The sequence below is a fragment of the Mya arenaria genome, chromosome 8 (assembly GCF_026914265.1).
Source record: "Mya arenaria isolate MELC-2E11 chromosome 8, ASM2691426v1".
Classification (NCBI taxonomy): domain Eukaryota; kingdom Metazoa; phylum Mollusca; class Bivalvia; order Myida; family Myidae; genus Mya; species Mya arenaria.
This window is the reverse complement of record NC_069129.1, coordinates 48,329,078-48,344,545: the sequence shown is the minus strand read 5'-3', so window position 1 is coordinate 48,344,545 and position 15,468 is coordinate 48,329,078. Positions and strand designations below refer to the sequence as shown.

Genomic DNA, 15,468 nt, shown 5'->3' with positions numbered 1-15,468 from the left:
AACAATATGCTTTCCGGTGGTTAATAGAGATTTATCAGTAAAATGAAATATAGTTTTTACTGTTTTTAAATAAAAGCCGTTCTACTATCCAAAAAAACATCAGCGCGCACAGCGCTGGGACACAAAATGAAAGACGTCATTTCCGGAATTGTGAAAACGGTTTGCGCGTTTTTCTGATAAATTAAGGCATAAATAAAAAGATGCTTCATTCAGAGTAAAATCACAAAATATTTCACCTTGTGAACAACAAAAGTCACGCCACTCCTGATAAATATAACTTTTGGTGCACACTCGGTGAAATATATTACGATATTACACTAAAACAATCACTTATCTTCTATGAACATGTAAATGGCTATACAAAACTATTTACTAATTTCGTTAGTATCATTGTCATAGCCATAATCTAGTCAATTTAATATGTTACAGTTCGATGTGATTATCATTTCAGGTCAGTGAGTTATTCGAAGATAAGGATGAATGTACAGACATGTTAGCAAATGTTACCACTGGGTCAGGAAAAGGACAGCCGGACATTGACAGTAAGAACTAGTGTATTCGGTCTTTAAATATGTGTGAGGGCACTTTGTATTTGCGTCTTAACGTTCGATACTCGTAACAAGTGCTGTGACCCAGTTTGTGTTTACCACGTGATAAATTGCGTCATAAATGATACGTCGGAAGGCAATATTTTGCTTTGAATGAAGGATTTAAACTTAGATAACTTTACTTTTTCTTCACCAATTTAGAGGAAACATAGCGCAGTCTACGCCGCTTACAGAGGCCCGCCTTCGGTCTCTTACAAGAGTTTGACTGACAGTTTAGTTTCTTAAAACACTGACAACCAAACCAAACAAAAAGAAATATGATTCAGGTTAAGATAAAGATAATATATAAGCAAGTTGTTTGGCGCTTATAAAACTGGGAATTTGTGGCCACGTAGCTTTTAATTTAAAATAAACATTTATTAAGGCTAATATTTTTTATCTAAACCAAAATCATATTATTTTTTACATATTTTTTATCATTAAGTCAAATGAGTTAAACATGATATTGCATAAGAATAACTAAAAATAATCAAAACATGTGCATCTACCTATATTGTGCCTTTTAGATTTTACCGACCGACCGTTTATGCTTACAAATTCGCAACTCTTAAGGTAAAGCTTTTGGCTTTTTGGGTATAAATAAATTATTTTTAGTATGTGCCTAACAGGATATAAAACAACATTTAATTGTAGTTTTTCAGAAAGGTGCGCAGAATTGTATATGAACGTAACGTCATTTCGGAAATGACAAAGTTGAAATAGAGTCCCAGCCCTGTACGCGCTTACTTTTGGCTTAGTATTAAAGCGGGCTAAAATTTCAAAACAGTGAAAAATATCAAAATATTACTTTAATGTTTGAAAGAGTGAAAAATAATTTGTATTTCACTAATAAATCTCTATTATTCACCGGAAAGCATATAACCAAATATTTCAAACAAAAGAAAGTTTTAACTTTTTGAATGTCGTCACGAGTTTTTGAACATATTGACATGATATGCATGGTGGAAGTGATTACTGTGTGGCAAAGAGTAGTTACAGCTGTGTGGAGTTTACATTTTAAATCATATAGCCGATATCAGTGTAAATTGCAGCCTTTTGAAATCAAACCTTGAACATTAACCTTAAGCAAAATGCAATAAGGAATATTTTACTTTTTAAAACAAAATGATCTCATGCGAATGTTGAACGGAACGTGACTAAATTTAGTTGGCTCAAAGTACAGTGTTCCGCTGTGCTAACGAATTACCTGAGCGCATTTTGAACGAAATGGAAATAAAAGACGAAGCATACGAATTGTTTAAGATAAACATAAACATAAGTGCATTCCCTTTTTTAAAAAATATATTGTTCAATACATATTAGCCAAAACGATAACGAAATAGTTCGATTCTGAATGTTGCCTATATACAAATTCCTTTTATTGTTGCCTACACCATCATTAAGCTTTATATACTTCCTGCTCTGTTAATACATTAACGACCTATTAAATTAGTAACCTCATCAGAGAATATTATTTGACTAAAATTAATTTATAAGTAAGTGTAAATTGCCTAAATTCCTATCTTGTTGCTTTTATTGACTACCACTAATCGGTTCGATGGCAACTATAGTTTGCATACAGCTTCCTTACAGCTGCGAATTACAACCATCCATTTGTGTTTAAGTCGACGTATTTAATGGCTACGACGACGGTGAAGGCGGTTCGTCATCGACTGTAGTCGGCGTAAAGGTCCACTATAGCTTCGACGATTGCCTGGCTGACATCAACACGGCGTACGTACCTCTGCAGAACGCACGGATATGGTGTCTCCGGGTCGTCCTCTGGCAGTATAAGAATGATCTGTTTAGCGACGACTTTGGGAGGACTTGGAAGAAGACGCAGAGCTACTTCAGGTTTACAATTATATAAATTATATTAAAGCTGCACTCTGACAAATCGACATTTTTGAAAAAAAGAAGATTTTTTTTGGTCTCAGAATCATCTCATTTTGGCATCAGTGCCTTCAAATCAGTCATAAAATAGAACACGCAATAGAACAGACGTCAATTGTTTTCTAAATTGCTGAAGATTTCATTTTCCTTAAAGCGTTAGTAACGCTTTCAGCCATAAAACGTCAATTTTCAAACGTTAATTTGAAAAATGCGATCTGCTCGTGTCAGCAGTCTTCACTTGTTTCCAGACATTTACACAAATATGGGCTCATTCCAAGACAAATGTTGTCAAACAATCAGTCTGTGAGAGTGCAGCTTGAAGTATTCCCTCCCCAATATAGCTATCAAATGGCTATCAAAAAGCTATCAAATTGTGAACCTTCGCTGACTATTTATAATAAGGTATTATAATTAATTAAGATTTTAAATCTTACAATAGAAATTGATCCACTGAAATCACTTGTACTTACTTAATATTTTCTAGCTAAGTTAGAATGTTTAACTTCGTACAAAATATATATGTAAATGACTCTTTTATTATTAAATATCTTACGTCAATAGAATAAAGATCTAACCTTATTTTGGGCACATATCATGGGATAAGATTGATAAGTCGCTTATTTTGTCGGACTTTATCTGAAAATAAAGCTTTCAGTACACAGATGATTGTCACCTAGCTTGGTAATTATACATATTTTGAAATGTCATTTTATCAATTTTAATATGTTTTTGTTATTTTTTTTAATAATATCAATGGAATGAAGGGTCACATTATTTTTATTTATTTTTAAACAACATTAAAGGACTAAAAAAGCCATATTTTAGTGACCAAGCTATGTGACGATCACCTGTGGTTCAGTATCCTTTACAGGAATCTGAAGAAGACAATATCGTTGCCAGGCAACAGCGCAGCATTCGGCAAATAAGACGAATTGCACCGCGCAATATCACGTCCCCTCGAACAGGTTTCCGAACGCGACGGGAGTACCGCACGCTCTCTGCAGATGAAAGGGCACGGTTCCATAACGCCTTAAACCAGCTGTATCAAGTAAATTAACTATTCAATTTCCCAAAATATACTAATTATAACTTCAAAGGCGCAAAAAAAGGTTGATGCAAACATTTTTGTTTTAAATTTTAATGCATTATCATGATTTACTCATTTTAATTTAATGTAAAAACAAAGTAAAACATTCGATTAAGGTACAGATAAAAAAATAAGCGATATTTTGGCGTTTTTGTAACTTTGTGGCCACGTAGCTATTAATAAAAAAAAACATTTATAAACGTGTATATGTTTTATCTGTGCCTAAATTATACAGGTTTTTTTGCTTCAACCTATATTGATTGCATTTAATAACAAGAGCATGGTAAAAAACATATATTCCCTGAATCGCCTTTTCTATAGAGCCACTTAGAAATGAAGAACAACAGTACCTGCCTTACTAAAACATAGCATTTCATTTTTTTAAAAAGTTAATTAAAGGTAGGACGACCTTTAATTAACGTTAATTCAAAAAATGACATTTTGTCATAAAAATCAAAATACCCAAATATAATCTAAGTCAAAGTGAAATGCCACAGGAAATATGATCAAACGGCTAAATTCCTGATATGCCGTTGCTGCTTGCGTATGTACTATGGACTAAATACACACCAGGAAAGATATTTGAACGTTAATGATAACTGTCAGATTATATAAGCATCTTCCTGGTTGGTACTATGTTTTTGTTTACAGGGACTGGGTCAGGCGTAGTCGACAGCGGACCATTTGCTGGCTGGGAAGCTCGGGAAACCCCATTGAGGCGAGATATAGCCCGAGGGGTTGGTTCTCTTATCCGCCTATCCAGAATTGACTATCTCATGGGATTCTGTCGACAAGCGGTATGAGTTTACAAAATATAAATATAAAGGATTGTTTTTGTATATATATATATATATCGTATCTTAGAGGCTCGTCAAAGCTGACTGAGGCGAGGCATAACCCTTGGAGGAGAATCTCGTTTCCAACACTCAATTAGCGAATTTCTCATAGGATTTGGTTTACTGTAGGTAAGTGTGTACAAAATGCAGTCACTTCTACCGTGAATATTGTAGTTTATTTTCTCGGAATATCAATTGATGCGAGCCCGTTGCATGAGTTCTCTAATCCGCCTTCATGGAAAGAGTTTATTATGACGACTTAAAGCTAAAGCCAATGGTGCATGTAGCCGAAAAGACATGGACATCTCGAACGAAATAAACGTTAAACAAATGATGTGTTCTCTTATCGGGCAGTCCAGATTTCGAACTACTGCCAAGTATGAGTATAGGGTGTTGTTGGCAGAACCTGAAGCTCGGAAAAGCATCTGGAGTTATTTCATACACAATGTAAAGTTATCAATAACGATTAGCACTCTATCACTCTCAACCTTCAGGACTTCAACGGACGGTGGGAGGGCTCTCACAATAGCGTACACAGATGGATAGGTGGCACTATGGCCCGTAGCATGGCAGCTTCCGACCCTATCTTCTATATGCACCATGCCTTCATTGACTACCAATGGGAAATATTTAGGCAGCGGCAGAGGGATATTTGCGGGATAGATCCAGCGTCTGATTACCCGCCAGATAACGATAATAAGCCGGAGCATAACAAGGAAGAGAGGATGATAGGAATGCGTTTTCTTGATAATATTGATGGAGTCATGGACTTTTGGACGGACAATTGGTTTGATTATGAGGATTCACCGAGTTGCTCTAACAATTGCGGCGGAAGTCCTGATCTATTCTGTGATGAAGATATCAATCTGTGCGTGTCGGAAATGAGGTTTGACATCGGAAAAGACTTAGGGGGAAGTGGAAGGCGTAAACAACGGGAAATCAGTCATGACGATATGCTTGCAGACGGGGTTATTCCTTATTCTGGCGAGTGTACGAAAAATCCATACGGAGTTACTTGCGTTAATCCTCCCCCGCCCACATCGGACGAGGAGATGATTGAAGCTTTGGCACGAGACGAAGAGTACAAACTTCCGGAATCGATAAAGAAGGTCGACAAAGTCGTGCAAGAGAATCTACAATATGCCAACGCTTTGCCTGTTGAGAGCGAACAGATAATATTCCACGCAAATCAGGAAGAGAGTAACGATTGTCGGAACCTTGAGAAGTGCACATATGACTTATTGAAGGCCGTCGTAAAGGGTCGCAAGATTACTAATAGATACGGGAATCACCAAACAGCTTTGACAACGACTCGTCGCCCTCGTCCTGTGACAACCACTCGTCGTCCGAGGCCGCAAAATAAAATTCCATACGGTTAGGATAAAGTAGACATTTCAGTTGCATTGTCTTTAGACATTTGATTATCAACTCTATACTATTATAGGTTATTTCCAATCTAATTTTATTTGTTATTAGTCGTTCAGATCAATACTGTTATAAAAGACGATTACGATATAAGCGCTACATCGAATTGAAAACATTGTAACACTTATTACGATGTTGGAATAAAAATGCAAATGCATGTGGATTTACGAAAACGTAATAAAATGGTTAAAGAGGAGGTTTTCAATGGTTACATTGACTTTGACAAAAAAAAAATCAAGAATGTGTGAATACTGATGTCATCAAATATGTTTAAAGTTGTTTTAGTTAACAAGCACAATACGTAAATAAAAGAACGCTGGTCTAAAAAGTAAACAATATGCCAACACCGACTCTATGGTAAATATTCATCATTGGTCTTAATTTGATCTAAGAATGACGCCGCTGATCGGACTGGGTTGTATTAATAATGGACTTACAAAGTACATTTCAAATAACAGTGAAATGCTGAAAACTGTCCATCATATCAGAAAAAAGACAGTCCGCGGCACGTTATGTTGCCGTTGTTTGTTTTCTGACGTTTACTAAACACACGTAAAAACAGCTTTAGGTTCGTGTATGCCATGGCCCCTTTGCTAGCTTATTGAACACTGACCGAAAGAAAACATGGCTAACAAAATATCATTGTATTATTAAAAGGTCAAGTTATACAAAAATGCTTTACCAATGTCAGCAATAATTGCTATCACAATAAAAATTTAATCGGAATCTCTAGTTAGATTGCGTCTGATTTAAAACACCATGCATTGGAGTATCTGTCTGTTGCATCAACAAATAAATCAATTTGAAAACGTATTTAAAGATATGACGCAAATATAACATATTTATACAGTATGTACAAATTATTCCATCATCAATATTTACAGTTAATTCAAATTATCATTTTTATTTTTTTTATTATTATTATAAACATGAAGGAAATTTCCTTAAAGTGTGTGTTTTGGCCTTTCTTTTCATACTGAAAAAGTTTTTGTATAATTGTAATAAATGGGTAACTGATTTCACAATAATGCAAATGCTAATTTAGTTGGTAATTTATCATTGATTATGATTATGGATTACAATTGTTGGTGCAAAATTTGGAATACCAACATTTTATGTCGTTATATTTACCCTGTTAAAATAAACAAATAATAGTCACGCGTAACAACTAAATGAATTTGGATCTAATGTGTAATATTAAAAAATAATGTTTAATATAACAAAAAAGAGAGAGTATAATTGTGCATGTTATATTTAACCTTCCATGTGCGCTAAATCAATGTACCTATATTGTTTTCATTCATTTTTCCATGTACCAAAATTAAAACAGCTTGCTGACCAGAGATGAACGCTACAATTTACCATATACGAGCAGAATAGTTCAAAAAAGGTATTCCCATATAACCCAAGCGTTGGGCTAAATAAAGCTACAAATACAGTTAAGGTGATGTTTATTTCAAATACACAAATATTGTTTAAACATCATGTTTAATTTTACGAAACGGGCGCACTTGTTTATCATCAATTGTAATTTACAATTGGTAAGCATGTTTCATCGTAACTAAACTCTAAATAATGCCTCTGCAACCCATTCGTTTCGTATCATGATATTTAAAACTTATCTGTAACACCATCCATTGTTTCGTTTTTACTCTTTGATTCAGCTGATTGTCCAGTATTTAAAATAATGGACTGTAGGTAAATGAAAATACGTTACACCGTCCAATATACATATACGTAACCACAAATATGTTTTAAAATAAATTATTGAATACCAACCCAAGAACATCATTTAAGCGAAAAAGAAGAGAGTAACATGAGTCAAAGTGTCACGCTAGATATGTATGGTCAATACTACCTGTGAATGTGAACAATTTAGGAATCGTTTTCAAAGGCGGGACAAACCCTGGGTGCGGATGCAAATTATGAATAAACTTTGTTGAAGCCAACTAGTCAGTGTTTCACCCGTAATTTCTACGGATTGTGTCATCTAGTTAAGGAACATGCTTGTTAGTACTGAGTCTACGTTCACATTATGTCATTTTATAAACAGTTATATTCTAAAATCAATAAGGAATGACTACTGATTAACCGAAGTTATTATACTGGAAATTCAAAAGATTATATCCCATTTCGTCTCGAACATTAAATATGGTTGTCTGTCGGTTTATTTTGTTCCTGAACGTTTGGCTTCACCTGCATTTTACATTGTATTATTCTAAACGCTCACTAATCAAAATTAGCATTCTGCGAACATCAAAGAAATTAATGTCAACGTCAGAAATAGTGATACAAGTACGTGTCATTTATACAGAGGCACACCCTACACCGCTTATTTTGAACGATAGGATGGGGCTTTATATGAACAATGATCCAACCGTTATGGGTCGATCAGCAGGCAACATATATCTACACTGGGTTTGATCTTCATTTCATATGACATAAATATAATCTACACGATGGTTCAAAACACATGAGACAACTTATATAGTCTTGACATGTGTGTTTGTATTGCTCTTTATTATTTAAATTGTACCTAATTATCTGAGGACATGGGTTATGCCACAACCTCACAGTAAGAACGTGCCTTTCGCTTATTATAATAATACCGCATGCTATATTAAAGGCAATTAACTTGCTATTTACATGCATTATGTTATATCTTTCTTCTACGATTTGCCTGCCCGTTTTCGAAAGCATGGAAAAACATAATTATTAGCTTTTTAGTTTGTTTTCCTCTTCTACTCTTTGTTTTGATAGAAACGAGTGTATATATGTATTGCTGGTAAGCTACGTCAAGGGCCATATGGGCTCTTGTCGGGCAAACCTTCGCAATTATAATGGTATTTGTACTGGTAATACGCAACATTTATGTAACGATAATTATAATATGTTGACATTAATTTGTTTATTCTTATGTTTGAATATCGAAATGCAACTAAACGGCCCTCTCCAAACACAGTCTCTCTCTCTCTCTCTCTCTCTCTCTCTCTCTCTCTCTCTCTCTCCACATCTACTGCAATTTTATATTGTATTATAAATAAGCAGATCGATATGCTATTTGTTTATCATGCTCTAATCAGTTTCAAACCTCGTCGATAAATTGCATATATAAAAATGCAATTAAGTGTACATCGGATAGCTTTAAGGTTACAATTGTGGCCTTGTTAGGAATCATAACTATCGTGTGATGTTTCAACTTGATTGTTTATCATTCGATCATATTGTTCGCCCTTTTTTGGTTTAGATTAGTAATTTGGACGTTTTACAATTGAAAATTGGTTATTTCACACCTTTATCACTTTATTCTCATGTTTTTAGTCTGAGATGGTTTAGGTGGTGGTACATAATTATGCGATGTTTGTGTAAAACCGCATTTTGAAGATAATAATGTTGAATAAAATGGAAGTAATGAATCTCCTCTGAAGGGCTGGTACATATGGTGGCAGGTGGGCTATTACGTATGAATGGCCATTCACTAATGAACCTCATACTTAAGCTAGTATTAACATTATGATACAGTATATCCCCTTTCCATAGTATTTTAGTATGTTTGCAAATGTTTGTTTGTCTAACAGTCGGTCGGTCGGTTGGTGGACGAATCTTGTCCAGAATGATTTGACCTAGGACCTATTCGTTAAGTTGGTCTTGAATAGAGCACGGGCTCCTCTTGAATTCTGGATCAAGTGACAAGTGATTCGGGGACGAAAAAAGTTCACCAAGTGCTTGCCCTTTAGGACAAGAAAACCGTTTAACCGTTGGCATTGACAATTTAGAGGTCATTGCATTGACTAGTAAATTGCTCGTCTTATTAGGTCTTTAAGTCAATCGAAGCTAACCATGTTTTAACATTAAGTCAGCACTATAACTTTAGAAGGGTCGGATCTAGTACTATAAAATATGTAAGATATAATTGGTATGTCATTGATGCAACGCACTGAAATCAGGGGTGTGGCTATGTCGTTTTTTAGAGGCTGGGTATCATTTCATAATCGAAATTTATTCATGCAAATTTGTAAAGACAAGACGACACAATTCAATGTTAATCATATTTCTCTTAGTAAGTTATCAATTCTAAAGTAAATGTCAAAGAAGCCAACGTCTGTTCTTTGCGAAAGCATATTGATGGAAAATCAGCATTCTGAAAAAGAGGAAATTGAAGTAATTAAAGTCGGAACTAACAATAGGCATATAGAAACTGTCAAATTGCAACCGTTCGTGCATCAGAATTGTTCTTTATTAATTTTGAAACTTTAAATCACGAGTTAAATGAGTTTCAACAAAAAAGGCTATTAAACAGACGTGCATTATTCTAAATAAAGAATAGTCTTAAATATATACTTGCACAATTTATGGCCATTAAAGATAAAATTCTCCAATCTGGTTATTCCCAAAATTGAAGTCAATTTTCAGTGTCATGGGTTCGTTTTCAATATAATTAGTATCCTTTTTTTAAACACGCGTTAGTTATTCCATTCAACACATTTGCCAGTTATGTTAACAGTCCAATCAAAATACTGAACGATGAGAATAACATTAATTAATTGTAGTGCAACCACAGTATGGTTACAGTGACCAGGATGTCGACTAGATTTCAAATCTGTTGTGTTGCATCCTGTGGTTCTTACAAATTTCACAACAATAAATGCTGAACAATTATCGGGGAGTCAAAATCATAGATTGGTTCACAATGTAATGGAAAACATGCGTTTTGTTATGATAAAACATCGTTCGCCAGTAAAAGAACAAAGCGTATAGAATCCTGGATGCGCACCAGAACCAACAACTTGATTGTCAACTGTACAATACTTAGTGTTTGACAGTAAATGGGCCAGCTCTTTTGCTTTGACACAGAAAGTTATATTTAATTTAAGCTTAAGACGTCTTGACTCGAACTATTTACGCTAGAATGAAAAACCACTGTTGTGTTTGTGCTATATGCAGGTCGATATTGGTGACGTTTGTATTAGGATATGTAGCCCACTTCGTAGACAGCCAACAAAGATATCATTCAGAGGATTAGTCAATTAATATAACAGTATTATCAATCATTCATGTTTAATGTGTATATTAAATTATTAAAATGCTAGTGTTTGTATTGGGTTTTTAATATATATTGACCTATACGCTTATTGGAATCTCTGACGGGTGTCTGACTGAAAAGTGAGTATTATTGTGTTACTGTGATTTGTAAGATGTAAAATAAACCTACCCGTTCCTAACCATGCGTAACGAACTAAGGGGTCATCAAAGGTCTTCCCCTGGATAAGTTTTAGGTCAGCAGATATTTTGTCCCATGGGAGTCCGTTCAGGTTGATCTCTCCGGCCATTCCTGAAAGTAATGTAACTAAAGGTCAACATCAAAACAATTGAAAGCGCTTACCAAAGTTTTTTGTAACATGGGGACTAATCTGAAAATTTCCAATTTGTTAGTTTGAACTTCTTCATTGTTCAAGCCCAGCTGTAGTTCTACTATTGGTTTATTGTTGTATTTCAATAGTAATATTCAGAGAGAAAATTTGAACGTCCCACTTTGGGCCTAAAACAGTAATGCGACATATTTATTTCATTGATATTTCAGTAGTTCCCGTATTGCTATAACTATAACTGACCCTCTCTGTTGTCCCGTATTTGGAGGTCAAAGAAGCCGAAGTCACAGCCCCCGTTGGTCGCGGGAGTGATGCAGATGAACCACCAGAAGTAGCGGCTCAAATCCTGACTGTAAAAACGCTCCACGCGGGAACCATCGACTAGGTACCGGAAGTGAATAGGAGACATTTCATCATCATCATCATCATCATCATCATCATCATCATCATCATCATAATCATCATCATCATCATTTTCATCATCATCATCATTATGATGATGTTTTTATACAAAACAAGATAAAATCAATCAATATTAACTTGCCTTGAAGTACTGTTAACCCATATCAATTTGGTCAAAGGAAACACATGACGAATATTACTGAAACAAATGCATTCTAGCGTTTACCTTGTCGTAGCTCCGCCATTCCGCACGAAGTAGTGACCAGATTGTAGTCAAATGTTAACATTTCACAGGCCATGGACATCTGGTTGCTGAAAAAGTAAAGAGGTAATACATTTAGAGGCGTATCCTTAACATGCAAAAAAACAAGATATTTCCAGAATTGGTCAGACGCCAAGATGTTTACTAAGAATTTGTCCTAAAGCAAACGAAACAAACTGATTCGGTACTACGGAACGGGAGCCTCAGATTCCAACCCGCCCCGTACCCCGCCCTTCCTCTTGTAACACCGCCCCTTATCAACTCGCATAATGTATGTTTCCCGCTTTATCGCTCTCAACCTTTTAATATCGTTTCTCGAAGTGGAAATCCAACCTTTACATGAATTTTCATACACCTTAATAAAAATAATTATCTTCCGTATATAACACACATTGAAAAAACACATAAGAAGGACAACAGATAAGTACAACGCTAATTTCCCATACAAACTGCGGGTCTCCCGACGCCACGTTCTTCCTTGGTTGGACCATCTGTTGGTGGATTTTCCGAAAGGTGTGGTTTGACCTATCTCAGTGGTGTATATACCCAACCACTCCCCAGTTGCAATCTAGAAAATAGTGAAATGATATATGTTATGTTTAAGGCGTATCCAGGTGGATTGAGCAAGGTAACTGTCTGGTATAGCATCTTGGAGCCAATGATTGGCTTTCGCCGGTAAAAGCCTTTCCAATAGAAGACTGAGATTGTATAATGGTGCGATATGCCAATGATCTTCTTCTGTATAAGAACACGATAGGGCAGTTTTTGTCTTCTATCTCTTTCGTACAGCTATGCGTCTATCATTGTTTTCCCCTTGGGCTGGGATTGATTGGGATACACATTGTTGATGTCGGCAAACAGTTTTTTTGGCTGAATCCCGATTAGGTCTGGACTACGGAGATTTGTCAAAATATGGTGGATAAGAGTTCTTACAGAAATCTTGAATCAGTTGAAAACAATCCGGCTAAAGTATATGTCACAACAAGTTTCACCTCAAGCCTGTCGATAAGTTCCCGTTTTCATAGGTTGACGGTTGGAAAAACATTGATAGTTGTGTGATTTGCCATTCCATTGTCATAATTATAATTAAAGCTACGCTATGCATGTAATTATTTTAGATTCTAACTACTTTTGCAGATTGAATGAGAATGTAGAAGAGATAAGTATGACATTGTACAGTTAAAAAGGGCATATTTACGATGACATTGATTTTGACTAAAGATCATTGTAGCTCAATGTAGACTCAGTTGGAGACTGACAAAACAACATTTAGCTATCGGAATTGACTCAGTGTGTGACGTACGTTACAACACTGTAGCCATCGGAATTGGCTCTGTGGGTGATGGACAAAACAACATTGCATCTATTGGAATTGACTCTGTTGGTGACGGCAAAACACTATTGTAGCTTTCGGAATTGAATCTGTGTGTGCCGAACAAAAGGGCAATGCACCGTTCAGAATTGACTGTGTGTGACGGACAAAAGACATTTGTTCCTATCAGAACCGACTGTATGTGTAAGGAAAAAACAGCATTGTAATAATCTGAAAAAACTGTGGGAGACGAATTGAAAACTCAAGCTATGATGTTTGTTGCTTTGGGTCATTTTGGTTTGTTGTTTTCGTCTGTCTCACTGGCGAATTAAAACAAAAAAGGCATTTAATACATTTATATAAAATCAATACAACTTTCACTGTATTGTTGCATTGTCACTTCTAAATATTTTTTCAACCCATCTTTATCAAAGTAAAAATGCATTGGCATGTGTTTGCTTATATCTAAATGTATTGTGTACCATGTGACATAAAAGCATACACACAACAAGGGAGGAAGAGAAACTATTACCGCAGATGTTAATTCGTAACAACGGCAGCTATTCTAGAAATGTAGATGGTAAATTAGATTTTAGGACATAACATTTACTTCTACATCAATGAAAGCCATAGAACCATGATCATTTCAGCTATTTAACCTTTGAAAGGCACGTGTCATTAAAATTCATTTGGAAGCATATATCTACAAGTATACATGTATAGGTATAATAATAGTTATTATATTAATGGTCACCATTTTTATCTAATGACTGAAATGATACAATAGTTGATATTGATGAAAGATGTAAGTATTAATGAGAGTTCAAGCTATATCTATAGATGTAACTGTAGAGTATAGCAATGTAAACAATATCACTGATGATATTCTATTGACGCATATATTAACATCATAATTACAACTGTTTTATGGCTGTCGTTACACATCGGTATATCACATTTATGAGTTATAGCTTAAACTGTAAATAGCAATATCAAAATCAATGATTTAGTGGTAAAATAAAGCCTCCGGCCTGAAGTATAACGTTCGAAATACAAACACATATATATACAAGTATATGAGAATTACTTTCACTCATACGTATTAGAATAGTTAAAACAGATATGCTTACCGTTTCTCGAAACTCCTTCGGACAAACTCTGGGCGTGATGAAATCGAAGAGTCGACAGTTTCTCTTTCCAAGCGGAGGACACGTGGACGAGCTATGGTTTCCGGAAGTTGCTATGACGCATGCAAAAAGCACGACAAAAGTCTTCATGCTGATATGGCAGGCTTCCACCGAGTGAAGAGAAAAGCTGTAACAATATATACCCCAAAACGTGTTTAAAAAGGCGGCAAATAAACGCTAATAACGACCGTTGCATGCATATTCATGGTGACATATTGAAATTAACCTCAAAATCAAAAAGGTCAAAAATTGTGTCATATTAAGATACTTGTATTGATGATAGGTATTGTAAGAACCAACGAGGCATGGCGAAAGTTAGCGTGTGGAAAACACAACGACCACTCAGTTAAATAGTCAACGACTTATGTATCAACAACTCATGTACATTAAACACATGTATAGTTATCAGATAACAGTTTAAGTTGCATGGACTCTCACGTTTTCTTTTGTTGGTAAACAAGTTATTATTGTTGTAAGGTCAAACTACCAGACCTATTGAATTCACGTAAGGTCAAACTACAAAACCTATCAAATTTACAACCGTCAACATCAAAAGTCAAGCTCCTAATCCAGTGGTGTGATAACTTATATATACGCGCACTCGGGCCTTGCCTATCCGCCAGGTGTTAGTCAGTATAGGTTGTTCGAGCATAGTGCACACTGCACAGACAAAATGTAATCCTGGTCAAAGTTACCCAGCGGTATTCTATCGTAATTCAGTGTATAGCACTGTCACACGGAACCCCGATTTAACATCCCTCTCGGAATACGATTAGTGCGGCGGTGACTCGAACCTGCGACCCCGGGTTTTTGTACTATTCTTTTTTGAAAACTAAGATCTCTATTGGACAAGTTTTGGAATGTTTATTCGATTTTTCTACAAAAACAGTTCAATCAATTTAGTAACCTTAACATACTATTTAAATGAAAATCATGATCCTACGGTATGGTGTCGTACGATCTTTGGCTCAGCGGCCCCCTTAGTCTTCAGGTAAAATTAATCTAGTGGCATATATTCATTATATGGCAATTCTGAGACTTCAATGAATTTGAGCCAGTATAAAAATGAAAACACGGTAAAGAGAACCACAGAACAATGATTATATGT

At 35.5% G+C, this 15,468-nt stretch overlaps 1 protein-coding gene across 1 annotated transcript; it reads right to left on the bottom strand.

Annotated features, from left to right (window-relative positions):
• Positions 1 to 9,882: 9,882 nt before the first annotated feature.
• On the bottom strand, positions 9,883 to 14,455 carry LOC128242714 (uncharacterized). The gene is made up of 6 exons (XM_052959974.1): positions 14,304 to 14,455; positions 12,308 to 12,429; positions 11,826 to 11,911; positions 11,441 to 11,578; positions 11,041 to 11,160; positions 9,883 to 9,969 (listed from the first exon to the last, which is right to left on the bottom strand). Exons 1-6 carry the CDS (start codon positions 14,448 to 14,450, stop codon positions 9,962 to 9,964), a joined length of 621 nt encoding a protein of 206 aa, XP_052815934.1. The 5' UTR covers positions 14,451 to 14,455; the 3' UTR covers positions 9,883 to 9,961.
• Positions 14,456 to 15,468: the final 1,013 nt, after the last annotated feature.

What these genes read in the sequence shown, in the direction of transcription:
- LOC128242714 (XM_052959974.1), bottom strand. Translation starts at nt 14,450, where the DNA reads ATGAAGACTTTTGTCGTGCTTTTTGCATGCGTCATAGCAACTTCCGGA. An exon ending in CGAAGGAGTTTCGAGAAACG is followed by an intron (nt 12,430 to 14,303) that starts GTAAGCATATCT and finishes ACTATTTTCTAG; the next exon opens with ATTGCAACTGGGGAGTGGTT. An exon ending in CGTCGGGAGACCCGCAGTTT is followed by an intron (nt 11,912 to 12,307) that starts GTATGGGAAATT and finishes TTACTTTTTCAG; the next exon opens with CAACCAGATGTCCATGGCCT.